The sequence below is a fragment of the Scleropages formosus genome, chromosome 5 (assembly GCF_900964775.1).
Source record: "Scleropages formosus chromosome 5, fSclFor1.1, whole genome shotgun sequence".
Lineage (NCBI taxonomy): Eukaryota > Metazoa > Chordata > Actinopteri > Osteoglossiformes > Osteoglossidae > Scleropages > Scleropages formosus.
The window spans coordinates 19,894,222-19,909,050 of NC_041810.1; the positions used below are offsets into that span (position 1 = coordinate 19,894,222).

The 14,829-nt window shown below is 44.8% G+C and overlaps 1 protein-coding gene across 2 annotated transcripts in view; it reads left to right on the top strand.

Annotated features, from left to right (window-relative positions):
• Positions 1-2,875: 2,875 nt before the first annotated feature.
• The window catches only part of LOC108935984 (UPF0606 protein KIAA1549), a 30,335-nt gene continuing 18,381 nt past the window's right edge, over positions 2,876-14,829 (top strand). For both annotated transcript variants that reach the window (XM_029252108.1, XM_029252109.1), the window contains exons 1-2: positions 2,876-3,992; positions 12,665-14,563. In XM_029252108.1, the coding sequence (XP_029107941.1) occupies positions 3,872-3,992; positions 12,665-14,563 (2,020 nt within the window). In that variant the 5' untranslated portion in view covers positions 2,876-3,871. The remainder of the gene's footprint in view (positions 3,993-12,664; positions 14,564-14,829) is intronic.

Consider the following 14,829-nt stretch of genomic DNA (forward strand, 5'->3'; position numbering starts at 1 on the left):
TTTGTTAAGCCTGGTCATTTTACAGCTCTGGTTCTCACGCTGGATCCGTCCCACGGCCCGCAGGGTCTCCGCAACACAAGTGCTAAGGAACTGGACCTTTTTCTGCAGTCTTAGTGCATGTTGCCCCATGGGGGGGCCTCTCTGTTTTCGGTAAGTTGAAGGAAAAAACATCGATGGAAATATGACATTTGTACTCAAACCCTAAACCACACCCCGCAAAAAAGAAAAAAAAATATATATAATATAGGACAATGGTGAACAGCTGAGTGAAGCACATTTCGTTGTAAAAATATGATTGTTTGTTTGTTTGTTTCTATACCTCCCTCTTTCCCTGTAAACCAGTACTGTATCTCCCGATTCTTGAACCCCTTTTTGGAGGTGTGTGTCTTTCATGTGTGTATTTTGTTCACTGGTTTCTGTCAATAGGGACTCTGATGGGGGGGGGACGGGAGTTGATCCACTGTCATTTTTCTCACATGCAAAAAAAAGTATGAATTATATACGTTTAGGGTACAGTTTGTAAAGAACCAAAAAGCACGTTTCTCTCCGACAATTAACCTGCTGTTATGCTTAAGCAGAGGGTACAGGGTTCGAACGCCGACTTATGTGTTGTCATGACCATGAGGTCACTTTCCTTCGTTGCGGCTAGTTAAGCCTTTCCCAAGCTCCTCCCGCCTCTCCACACACCCACGTAATTTACTCTGTTTTGCAAACATCTCCTGAAGGTCCTGTTGGGAGAAACACGTGGTCGGCCTGCGATACGTGTCTCTCTCTTCACAAACACCAATCGGAACAAATAAGCTTTTTAATATATCTGCAACAAATAAAATATTCTCTACGCTTTCCCGTGGACCTCGGTCAGCATATTTCTCTGCCTCCTTTGCTCATATTTGTATTGGTGGAAAGAATTCCCTGATGTTACCCGTCTTTCACTGTTGTCCAGACAAATGTACACTGCAGTGCTCCCCTGTGTTCTTGCTACATTGTGTAAATTATTTTTTATTTTTAACTTTTTTCCCCTTTTTCTGTATGGACTTGGGCTCTGAGAGGTTTGGAGAAGTCATATTTTCTTTGTGTATTTATATGTATTTTACTCCTTAGGCTCCTGTTATTAGATATGATGGACGTATGACTGGCTTTTTTAGAATATTACAAATAATTACAACATTGGTGGTAATAATAATAATAATAATAATAATAATAACATTCTCAACCATCAGAGATACTAAGCGCTCTTGCCACCAGATGTTGTGTTTCTCTTAATTATTTCCGTTGTAGAAAAACTGAGTGAGCTTATATTCATCTTCAGATGACAGCTTTGTGAATTTGCTGAGGATTTTAACAGAGAACTCTGTTCTAGTTACGTTCAGTGTTCCGTTCGCTGGCTGGAGGGGGGTGTGGGGGGTTGCCTTGTGGTGGACTCTATCTTAGCTTGTTATTCACTGTCAATTTTGATCATTTTTTGGGGTCTCCGAGGTGAATCGAGTAATGAGATTTGTATGCTCACATATGCATATTGTATATGTGTAGAAATGTAATCGCATTGTCCATTAAACTGTTAAGTCACAGTCATTTCCTTCTTCTGTGTCATATGATTATTTTTGGGTTTATTTTTAGCCTGAATGTACAGCATTTTTTTCAGTGAAAGCCTCACTAACACCTCTAAGTGCAATAGCTACAGCCCATTATGTTTCTGTCCTGCTATAATAATAGTATAACTACAAAGGCTAGACACCCAACTGAAAGATAATGTACACAATGCAGTTGTACCTCAAATAAGGGCTCACAGGTAATGCAATATATGGTGTTTGGGGCAAAAACGTGACTATTGAGGCACAATATTTATGTAATGCTCTATTTATAATACCTTCAAAAATGTAACCACACTGAGTAAAATCAGGGGTTGCAAAAACCCCTTACCTTATTCAATAGATGATGATGATGATAATACAGCTAAACAATCTTAATTACACCACGTTTCTATGTATTATTATTATTATTGTTGTTGTTATGTGGCGTTTCTACATCCCAGAAACTGCAGTATTTGCCATTTTGCTGTTGTCCAAATCTGCCACTAGGGGGCGCCACGGGCACTCCGCGTTTCCAGCACATTTTCCTTCACCTTGGCCACGGATTGTGTGCTGTACTCTGCACAGGTACAGTGTTTCATTTACGGGCATTTTTTTGACCATCCGCCCTGAGTCCTGACAAAGGGTTAAACGGTTTACGTGACAAAGATCGTCTTTATGTTTTTTGATGCTGTCAGACTGCGATGACACGCAACGATGTCAGGCCAGGGCTGCAGCAATGATTCTCTGCCCTTATAAGGTTTAAGCACCCATCATGTTAGTTTTTAAAGAAAGAAAAAAAAAAAACACGTAGCTGCTATTCTCAAAACAAGTCCCCTGCAGTTCATGTGAAGATATTTTTTGTAATAGGTTGATAATATCGACGCCCTGTGTCGTTCATAATTCTGTCGTATGCGGTATTAAAAATTCATCAGCGCAGTATGGGTTGTATTTGAAAGCCACACCCCCAGCGAATGGCAAAAATGAGATAGACGAACTCTACGCACGTAGTTATGACAGAAATAGTTGTTAATGTCAAACCGCATGAAAGACAATAAACGCCGCGTTAACACGGTTGCGCTTGAGCCGAGGTTGCTGTGTAACCACAGACGCCAGCAATCGAGTGGATGGGACAACCTAACCCCCGCTTTGTGACCGACAGCATCCTTAGCCAATGAAAGAGCAGAACCCGGTCCTCGCTTTTCGAGTGACAGCCTCTCCAGCCAATAGCCGTGGACCCTGATGTCATTGATTTCTAATCATGGTGTCGGAGGGCGGGGCCACGCCAGTCCTCGCGAAGTCGCTGATGAAGAATTGGGGAAAGGATGCTCAGAAAAGACGGAAAGGAGAGAAGCGCTGTCTGCAGGAAGCCCGGCGTTTGTGGTTATCAAAGAAAGGAAGCAGAAGTGCTGTTTATTACTACGGTTATATTTATGCACAAAGTGAAGTCATCGGAGGGAATAAATTAATACAACTCACTGGTCTGAAACCCTTTGCCGAATCAACTGAGTGTCTAGTCTCTAGGACGTTGTGGATAGAGCGTGATAAATTCATATTGGAATTGTGCTGGAGGACGACTTTCAACTTATTTGGCTGGATTTACACGTGTGTATTTATATTTTGTTCAGAATTGACACGGATCGGGTGCGCCAGGATGGGTGTTTGAGCGCGATGTGCACCGAAACATGTGGGAGCGGTGTGTAAAGTGGCTCGCTGCTGCTCTCTCTCTCTCTCTCTCTCACACGGCCGTGGTTCAGCAGAAATTGGGCAGAAGGAAGAAAGAGAGGAACGCGTCGCTGTAAGCTCTGCTTTTTGAGACCAAATTTACGGCCGGAGAGAACGATGAGGAGCGTCACTGCTGAACCGCAACGTTAACGGAGCTCAGCGGTCGGAACCAGACCCGAAGCGAAGGCGGGTCCGATTGGCCCGTGACTGGGCTCGAGTCGTGGGTGTCGCGTCTGCGAAACACTCCTTTTCTCCTCGCTTGGTTGCTCCTTTCCGGACCATTGTATTACTGTTTTTTTTTATTTTAATATTGCTATAGATCTCAGATTTTAGTTTTCTTCAGTGTCGGTTCGGGGAGATCCACTCAGACTCGAGACAAAAAAGCCGGCCAGCCGGACAGGGCTCGCAAAAGAAAATCCATGTTTTACAACCAAAATGTTAGTGTCTGTGACAGAAGAGCGAGTTCCCCTCGACCTTTTCCTCCTCTTTTCCCTGTGAGGAGGCTCCCCGGCGTCTCACACGGACCGCGTTTCCCGGCGATGCCCTGACGCCCCCTCTGCGCTGCGACAGCCGAGCAAATGGGACTCCCACTGGGTCGGACCGGGGCTCCCGCCGCCGCGTCCCTTGCGGCCGCGCGCGCGCTCCCGCTCCTCCTCGTCGCCCTCGTGTACGCGGCGGCGGCGCGCGCACCTGTGGCAGGTAGGTGTCGCACAGTCGGGCCCGAAGGGCGTCCAATTCGCTTTTTACATCTAGGGCGAGCGGAAAAAAACGCTCTCTCAGACACCTTGGCTTGTTGGTTCACGCGCAGTCTTTCACGTCCATCGATAACGGTCGGCTCAGCATACGCCGGTACCTCAGTCAGAGTAACGCGATTTATTACTGCTTTTTAACCGCCGGTCATGGTTTTGTGACGTGATTCATTCATTCATCTGCCGAGTTTGTTCTTCATGTCGTCTTTATATATTAAGGAAGCGCACAGACCGTCGTTTCCTCCTCTTATTAGTTATACCGAGCGTAACACGCACACCTGAAAGCAAGAGACAAGAGTCTCGCATCCCCACTTTACGTCACTTCCGGTATGGTCTCGCTACATAACTCACTGTGATAATCTGCTGTACGCGTTCTTTCTTATTATTTATCGCTCCCTTCACGTCATCCTTTTTCAGGAGCTGTTTTTACACAGTGAGTGTAATTGTCCTGTACACCACGTACAGCCAACTTTCGTCCATCCTCACCCCGTCTCGGTGGGGTCCAGATCACCCGAATCACACATCTTAATTAAATTTCTTCTGCCTTTTTGCTTTGTGTCCAAAGTGACTTACAGTGTGTTAAGATACCTACAATTATTTGACCCATTTATACCATTGGGTAAATTTTACTGCAGTAATTCTGAGTAAATAAAGGCAGGGTACTACAGCAGCGGGTGGGATTCAAACCTGCGACCTTCGGATCCAAGGACAGCAGCTCTAACCACTACGCCACCTGCTGGCCCCTGTGGGTTCACGCGCACGATTTTATGCAGCCCGTGCTAAAAACAAAAGTGTTGAGGTGCAGGATATTTAAGCGTTGTGTTTCAGTGAAGGAACATGTGAAGTGGAAAGCAGGGTCATTGTGGGGACGGCACCGCGACCCTGTCCGTGTTAGACGCATTACCTCTGTGCTTCGGGTTCAGCCACAACTCAATCGCATTAAAGCACACCAGGGTACATTTAGCGGCACTGCAGAGTCACATACTCATGGCCCCTTTGCCCTTATAACCAAAAACGACAACCTGTGGGAATTAGCGATGCCCTCGGATCAAGTGTGTTTTAAATCCCGAATTTGCCTGTTATCTTTCAGGTCGGGGCTGATGCCGCTGTTTCTTTGAGAGCAGGATACGGAACCAGTGTGAATGCCCTCAAACCCAGTGCATTCACGCTTTGTGGAAGGTCGTCAGACTCGCACGTGTTTGTGTGTTTTCTCATAGCCAGTTTACTTTTGTTGAGCAGGTTTCACATGCATGATGTCGAACATGTCTTGATTTATGAATACCTCTGGTCATTGTATGTTTTTATTTTGTCATGGAATAGGTGGATTTCTGGTGTGTGGTGCTGCAAGGGTTGTAATTCAGCATAAAGAAATTATATGAAATGTTGGTCTTCTCGGTAGAATACATTTACATTTTTCTCATTCATGAGGCAGTTTTCTCCAAAGTGACATACAGCTCAGTATAAATAGTGTATTTCACAACAAAACTTTAAATACAGACATACTATTATCAAAGCACTGCTTGTTTGATACCACCATTTTTTGCTCATATACATTACATGAATAGCTGCTTATAAAAGTGAGTCCAGTGAGACAAAGGAAGATTTTCATGAGAGATGGTGTGGTGCAAATTTGTGTGTCTGTCACAAAATCGAGAGAGAAGCTGGTTTGAAAAAAAAAAAAAAAAAAGGTGTTTAAGATCCTTCTTGAATGCTGGAAAGGATTCAGCAGTTCTGAGTAGGAGAGGAAACCAAGAGCCTACAGATCTTCAACTTTGGGACTTTTGTCTGGGAGACCAGCAAGCAACCAGAGGTGGGGAAGTGCGCTGCTCTTGCTGTTGTGTAGGGAGCGCTCAGATTATGTAACTATTATTGTACACATCCTTTGACCGTCATCCTTAGGTCCTTAAGCTGTAAGTAGAATGTAGATATGGGCAGATACAGGAAGCCGATGGAGAGAGATGAGGAAAGAAGATAGATGGGAACGCTTTGGTAGGTCAAGCACAACTTCAGTAGCAGCATTATGGGTCAGCCGGAGAGGGTTGATGGTGGAAGCAGTCAGCATAGAAACACTGTCCATGTGGGTCCCTCTAGTATCCAGAGGAGAAGGAGAAGAGAAAAGATCATGGGTATAATGGGCAGCACTGCTATCGCTAATTTTCAAAGCCTTGAATCACACCTAGCATCTGTTCTCCAGGCTTTCGGATGTCATGTGTTGTTTGTGTGCTGGTGTAGGACACCAACCAAAGCTCAAGGCCAAGTGCTGTAGCTAACTGAAAGTACCGAACGAGCTCAGCTCATGCATGCCTTCTGCTTGTGGTTTTTCGTGAAATGACAAGTCTTTAAGAAGTGATTCTTTCTATCGGAACAGCAGTTTTGGAAGTCCCTTTCGATGGCCAGCAGGTACCACAGTGTTAAAGGTTCAGGTCTTGTGGTGACAGATACTGGATTGAGGAGGAGCAGTGTTCTTGCACCCTTACATTTACATAATTATTCATCTCCATTCATTCATTCTTCTCCAAAGCAGTTTACAGTGTTAACCAGGTAGAGTATTTACGCATTTGTGGCTTTGTACTTGATTCTTTACTTGGTTACAGATGAGGCTTCTAAGGAGAAGCATGAGTACCAAACCTTATTTTAGCATTTGACATCTATGTCCTTTGAGTGGAAATATCTTAGCTGTTTCTGTCCAGAATGTTCTACAGGTTTTGTCACCAGATCTTTAACCTCGTGCCATAATGCACTTATAGAAGGTAAATGTGTTTGGACAACAGTTTGAATCTGATTTACTGTATGTGGATTTTGCATGTTCTGGCAGTGTTTTGACATGTATGTCCTTCATGTGCTCTGGTTTCCTCACATAGCCCAAAGGCATGCATTTCAAGTGAATTGGCAACTCTGGCTTGTCCTTAGTGTGCATGTGCTGTGCATCTGGAATAGGCTCTGGACCTTCATGGGCCTGCATTAGCTCATTTGGTTGCGGTAGTGAGCGAGTGAGTTGGTTGTGAGTTTTGTGAAGTTCACATTGAGGTTATGTTTCCATGTATAGTTGCAGTGAACTCTCTGAAGTTGGGGGGGTGCAGCATCTGAGAGCTCCTTTCTGTCATCGACAGCTTCCAGTTCTTTCTAGAGTCAAAGGAAAGGAGACATAGAATAACAGTGTTTGTCTCTTCATCACAAGTCACAGATCCAGACAGGAGACTCTTTGTTTTTTGTATTTTAGCTGAGCATCAGAACAAAAACCTGGATGACTGATGGTTTGGTCAGAGTGAAGATGAGGTCTATGTTCCACTGCTGTTTACATGAATGAATAGATGTTGGCAGGGAGCAGGCCTTGCATTGCTCTTGAAACAAGTTCTGGGGAAAAAAAATCATTCTTGTATTCTGGCTGTTAACAGGCAGCATTTATATATCTAATCTAGATGTTACAATTATTATAAATTGTATAAATATATAATCCTGTAAACATTCTTGTGGAATGCTGCATGTTTAACAACATTCTTGTCCTCCTTTGCACTTTTGAGCTCCTGCTCGTTTTGGCAGGGATCTTAATCGAAGAGCGGTGCTAACAGGGACGGTTTGAATCCCGTCCCAGAACCCTGGAAGCGACCGAGGGACGCCGGAGGTGGTCCCTTGACTCGCTTCGTCTGGGAGAGGCAGATGTTTAGCCAGGCTTCCTGAGGACGCCTCCCAAGAAAAGTAGTACAAGATGGTGCGGAGGCGCCGTTGGAAGTGCTCGGTTAATTGGATCGGTGGAGCGAATCCATGTTCAGTGTTGGAGCTGCTCGCATGTTAATAAACTGGAAAATACTTACATGAGCATGTTCATTTCACGAGGTACAAGTGTATAGGCTATCATATGTTACACACCAGGCTGAAAAATAGACTTTGAGTCTTTCTTAGACTCTAAGTACGAATCTTAGAGCCATGTGTGAGATTAAAGAAACATATTTCCAGCTGCTGTGCCATTCTGACACTGTGTTGCTGCTGTGCGGCTGTCTGACTCTTTAGGTTGAATCCCCCCCCAAAGGTGAAATCCACTCTGCTTTGAGATGCAAAAACATAATGTTCATGTTTTCATGAGCAGGAGACGGGAGAGAATGCGGGATTAGTGAGAAGGCATGATCGATAGCTGTGCGGAAGCCAAATGACTCTCTTAGGTGTACCTTTTAAAAGTTGAATCGCATAATCAGGTTGTGGAAGTGTCTGCTGGAGAGTCTTTTGCTCGTCTCCGGTGTCGACAGTCATTTGAGTTCTCTGCGAAGAGGTTTTCCAAATCTGGAACTCGGTCAAAGAGCGAATGCGGGATATCTGGCCTGCAGTGAGAAGAGATGGAGAAGCTGGGAGATTCTCCCAGAACACAAGTTGAGTCTCTGCAAGTTAGGTCACGGTGAACGGAACTAGAACTTCCCTTTGTGCTGACATATTTCTCTGAACCACTACAGGAAATGGGCACGATATTTAAATATTCCATTTGCAGTCCAAGAAGTGATTAAATTCAGTGAATATCATGCTGTGACATCAGGACAGACGAAACTGCTCAAGCCATTGTTATTGCTTAAGGGTTTTTGTAAAGAATTTCCTATGGTAGACCGGTATATGTGAGAAAAGTGTGGTTCAGATGTAGGAAGGAACAGCAATGTGCAGCGCAGGACATCTGGTAGTAATTTTTTCCTACTTACCATGAGACTTCACAGCAGTCTGACAAAAAACTTCTTACACACCTCTAAATATAGCCTTTCACTTATGATGAGAAAGTGCCACAGGGAAAGGAGAACCAAGGCAGCCTGTGGCTCTGGGCTGTTGGTCCGACATGAGGAAGGGTGCTTCGGTGCGTTGTACTGCGTTAAACATGTTATGTTCTTATTCATGTTAAAATGATACTAATATATATGTGAAATTAATGAAAAAGAACAACAAAACCACTGTAGAATGTAGCCTTCTTGCATGTTAATTGTTCATGCAGTGCTGCTTGAAAGTATGTGAACCCTATAGGGATGCTCATTCTTATATACACTTATAGAATGTAAATGTTAAAAGATAATGCATAAAATGAATAAATGATTGTCGCACCCCTGATTCTCCTTACTTACCTAGTTTAACCAATACAACTTCACTTATTTTTACACCTGTACAACTTGTGTGTTTCTACTACACACGATTCCCTCTAAAGCAACATATGGAATCGGTCATTACACAACTATTGTGTCACATGAGAAACACTGATCCTCATTAAATAACCATTTACTATTATTTGACCTTGAGTCACATCTGCAATTTGAAGAGGGGGAGGTGGGACACCACCTTGGTCTCATTCCACTCAGAAAGGCTTCCTTGCTTTCATACTGTTTGCTGTCTTACCCCAGATACTGTCAACTGTCCTTGTACCTTGCTACAGTACCGCGATTTGCTGTTTTTTCCACATGTGAAGGTTTTAGGTGAAGCTTACATCACCTGCTCAAACACGACCCCCATTCCCACTAATGTGTGTCACAGGACACCATCATTTCGTGGGAAAATAGGCACTTGAGTAACTTTCTGATGAATTAGTTGATCCATGGATCAGTATCTGCCTGTTTTCTTGTACTTTATGTCTGAGAATTGATAGAATCCACACTTCTGCTGCCATTAGTCTATGGATTTAATATGAGACTTTGCCCGTCTTAAATGTCTGGATCATTTTGTTAACAAGTTTGTTAGGGTCTAGTTGACATAGGAGATGCCTCACTTGCATCAACTTTTCAGCTCGTGTTCGCAGTTCTAGACTTACGGACAAGTGTAGAAAAGCTGGTTCCCCACTCCTAGGGTAATGGGACACAGTTCCTTTTACTTTTTTGTGGCTTTGTGAACTTTTTCATCCGAAGTGACTCATGTTGCACCTTACCCATTTTGTAGTGTATTTGCTTAAACATTTCAAGGGTAAAGCCTTTTTTGAGGTGCTAACCCTCAGAGAATAATTTAATATTTGACATCAGTGTACATGTCACATCAGTCAACACTTTCACTCAGGCCTACAGTATCCCAGCATTCCTTTGGCCCATTTGGAGCTGTCCGGTTGAGTGATGCTTTGCTCCCCTTGCTGCTGACAGCCATCTCCATTATTGGGCTTTGTTTCAGAATTAGCCCAGTGAGCAGCCTGGGGCACGCTCATCCATCTTCGCCATGTACCATCACATAGCCGACCCTCTGACCAATCCCTGAGCATTCAGAAAGGTTAAGAAATGGTTAACGGCAGGTCATCTTGATTTGTAGACATTGTTTTCCAGCTATAAAATTTGCTGTGGTGTATTGCGGTGTGTTTAGCCTTGTTGCAGTGGCTTTTTTGTCATTCCCAAAATGCCGTCGTATGAAATCGGTCACAGATCATCTCTGGTCTTCTGTTTTGACAATTACGATTGGTCCCCCAGCTTTCTCGTAACAAACTTTTCACCATTTTGCAGTTTTTGCAAAGTATTTAGTATTTTCTTTGTCATGGAAGTGAAGGCTCTTTCTTCTCCTTCTTGCCATGTGGAGTACAGCACTATTAAAGGCCACTTTGGTTTTTGGAAGCCATGCAAATCGAGGAAATGATATCACAGAGGTGTCTGTAATCGGTATCTCTGCTTTGCCAGCAGATCTGGACCTGGGTTTTTGTGTTTCACAGCTGCTCCCCAGGAACATGTAACGTGACTCTGATGCGGAGAGCGAGCTCTTACAGAGCGCTTCATACGCGGATAGGGGACGCAACGCAGGCACCGGGTTTGTAGTCGCACACTGCTCTTGTAATTGTGTTGTCATCACCTCCTCTGCCGTTCAGCTCGAGTGCCTGTTTCTCAACACCCGGCGAGGGCCATGCTCGTTAAACTCCAGTCAAGCTGTTCCGTGAGAACGTGCCAAGTTCCCGTGCAGAACGCATGTAGAGCTTTTAGTAGAATACGGAGAGGCTTGTTTGTGCTTTTGTCTTTCCGGAGGAGGAATGAAAAGCAAATCCCTCAGGTGAGGCCCACAGGTGGGGTCGACCTTAAGCTAACCAAACCTATAGGTGGTCCGTCCTTATGACATGCGTTTCATGACCACACAGACTTACAAGAGCCATCCCATCAGCCTTATTATATTATGTTTTCGAGTCCAGGCATTTGGTGGTACTGCTTCAGCTGCTGTGCGGTAAAATGGACTGGCCTCGCTGCTCCAAGACACCATTTCTCTTATCGCTTATTGATACATAATTCTGAACGCAAGGATACCCTGTACTATATTTACATTTATTCATTTAGCTAAAGCTTTTCTCCAAAGCACCTTACAATGTTAAGGTTACAGTTATAACAAGCTTGTAGTTGTTTACCCATTTACACAACTGGGTAATTTTACTGGAGCAATTTAGGGTAAGTACCTTGCTCAAGAGCACTACAGTCAGAGGTGGGGATGAAACCCACAACCTTTGGATCCAAAGACAGTAGCTCTAAGCATTAAGCTACCAGCTGTCCCCAGTACAATACAGGATGGTCTTGAGTCACCTCTGCTTGGACACACACACACACACACACACACACACACTGTCTGAACCACTTGTCCCATTTGGGGTCGCAGGGAGCCGGAGCCTAGCCCGGCAACACAGGGCATAAGGCTGGAAGGGGAGGGGACACACCCAGGACGGGACGCTAGTCTGTTGCAAGACACCCCGAGCGGGACTTGAACCCCAGACCCACTGGAGAGCAGGACCCGGTCCAACCCACTGCGCCACCGCGCCTTGGGGACAGTCTGAAATGGTAATATAAAAATAATGAGTTTTAAAGTGTGAGAACATCTGAATTCTGTAATGATTACACCTGAGCAGTTGCAAAGTTTTACACAAATCTGTTGCTTCTTGTGCCGCGCTGATGTCTTAAGGTTTTGCCTTGTGTAGTCATGGGATTGTTTTACCAGAACAAACATTTAAAAGATTAGAACGTCAACATGACATCTGCACTATAAAAGAGTTTTGTCAAACACCATTCAACCCAATGGCTGTTTTTTGTGTCCAGTAAAAATGACGGTTTGTATTTTATGTGAAGGCTATGTAAGGGGAAGATCCGATTGCTTCTTTATCAGAGAAGATGGGCCAATCCATCACTTCTTTACCCAGTGCCAGTGCTTCTTGGATCACGATTCCAGGGTATCTCTGAATGAACCACTCTGTAATGTTTACAAACCTTTTACTTATGATGGCTAGCAAGCGAGAAGGTGAGTGTTCTAATGGTGCAAGTTTATGCATAGCCTTGATTTTATCATCCACTTCATTCTGCTTCACCATGCTAGGTCTGAAACGTTCTTCTGAATTCTTCTTAGTCCTACAGTTTTGTAGATCTGTCATTTTCCATTAATGCCCATTATGTGTTTTCCTTCTTGAAATGTTGAGATGTAGCCATAATAACAACCCCGCAATCTGTCTAACAAGTTCTTATCACTTGTAGTGATAAAGGCCTGGTGTTTATGTTGGGTGTTACATTGCTGAATTAGGGGAGGCAAATCAACCTCCTCCATATAGGTTTCTGGAAATAGCTTGTACAGCATAGAAGCTTTGTTTTTTGCTATTTTGTAAATGTTTATTGCAACTTTTCAGTCCCAGTTTTTCACCCCAGCATTTTTTGCCTTTTTTTCCTCTCTCAGGTGAATCTTCATCAGTTTCTACTATCCCAGGGGGGTTTCAAGTTCCACCGGTAATGATGGAATTACATAAGCCCTTTTCGTCGTCGTCTTCATCCATTCAAGCTTCAGGACACTCGAGTCTTCCTTCAGAAACTGCAGTTTCACTTTTGGACAGTCTGCAAACTCAAGATGGAAGACCTGTGGAATCTGGTGTCCCCCCCTTCCTTCCAAACCATGGCAACACTGCTGTGAACATTGCTTCTTCTTATCAGGGTCTACTGTTGACTCAGAGCTCAGGATCACAAGCTTTGCAAGTCATGTATCCTTCTGTTTTGGATCATCCCTCTACTTCCCCGCCTTTGTTTTCAGACAGTGTGCCCATACTGGGTCCAGCAATAGCTCATGGAGACCAGCTGAAACCTACTGCAGAAAACAGTATCTCCATAATGGAAGATTCTTCCTCTACGCCTGCAAGTCATCTTTCACCACCCAGCGGTACTGGAATCCTGGATTTGCATGGCATGAATGGCACCGCCCATAGCAGTGTTGCTCAAGGTATTCACCTTCTCCTGAATCCTCCAGAGATGGTTGCTCCAAGCCAGGTCCCTCTCAGCAGACCTCACACTGATACAGCCCCAGATAAGAAAAACCTAGTCCCACCAGAGGAGTTTTACCCAACCAATACCATGGAAGCCAACTGGGGATCTGGAGACTACCTGGAAAGCTTGTCCTTCATGGGGTCTGAGGATGAGTTGTCGCTGGTTACCAGTGTGGTGTTCAACACATACGACTTTGACGCCTCCACTACCGAGGCATATGACACCTCCTTCCCATCCCGGGTGGTGCTGCCTCTTTCTTCTCGACACATCTCCAACTCTCCCACTCCTGCGGTGGCCTTTGGTGCCAATCTGCGCACTGATGAGCTCTCATTGGGCCACTCATCTTATGCTCACCCCACAAGTAAACCACCGGTCACATCCCCAAATGGTGTAATGAAACCACCCCCAGATTTTGACTGGACAGACCCCTTTTCTATTGAGCCAACAGAAATTCTGCTGCCTGACATGAACAGTCTTGAGTATTACACCACTCTGTTAGCCAAGGAGAACATAAGTGTGGCTGAACAGAGAAACAAGCAGACATCCTCCAAGAATGTTCCTCACGTGTCCATCAGAAGCTCTCAAGTGATGCCCAACAGCCCGTTCACGGTGGACCTTGGTCACGTGTCATCCTCCCACAACAACAGCTTTTTCGCTGAACAGTCCTCCACAGATATATCTGGGTCAGAACCAGACAGCTCCTCAGATGACCTTACAAATGACCCCGTGAATGGTCCAGAGCATTTGCTGGAACCCTCAGTAGTGCCCACCTCCTACTCCGTTGTTTGGGGAAGTCTGGCATCCACGACCATTCAGGTGGATGTGGTTCTGCCCTCAATGGTGAGGACTACTAGCAGCTCTCCTGCAGTCTCAGTCCAGCAACCAAGTGATACCCTCTCCCTACCTGTCTGGTTGTCCATCTCTCCCACCTCGACAGGGACCCCCACTCTTCACCCAACCACCTTCATCCCAACCTCCATGTTGGCTGTTTCATCAGAGGACATGTCACCCCCTGCTGGTCCCCTTAGCACCAAATCTGTCCCCAGCCTAACAGCCATGAGTGATCAGAGCTTCATCCCAGAGGCCACTAGAACAGAGACCCCTGTGATGGTGGCAGATGAACATCTGACCACAGTTAGTAGCAGAGGCACCACTGCCACTGCATCTAATAAAACTGTTACAACCAGGATGTACAACCTCAGCACCCTGTCAACAACTTCCATTGCGCCATTGACGACAACCGCTAGGACAGCCCTGTCCACGCCAGCCCGGCAGTACCTGTGCAACATCACCAGGGTGGACTCCTACCTGGTCAGAGTTGGTAATGCATGCTCTTTTTCTTCCAGCTTTGTTTAAAATTTAGTGATTGTTCAAAGGATGAGCTTTGGAAGAACAACAAACTACAGGTAGTCCTCCACTTACGACGACTCATGATTATTATTGTTGTACTATTTTTGAAACGGTTGATTCTAATATCTAATGACAGATGTTTGCACTGCCACAAAGCACCATATTTCTTATTGTTTGGGTCTCTGTCCATGTTTGGGTGTCTAGCAGTGACTGTTTATTTACCAAAATTTTTGCGTG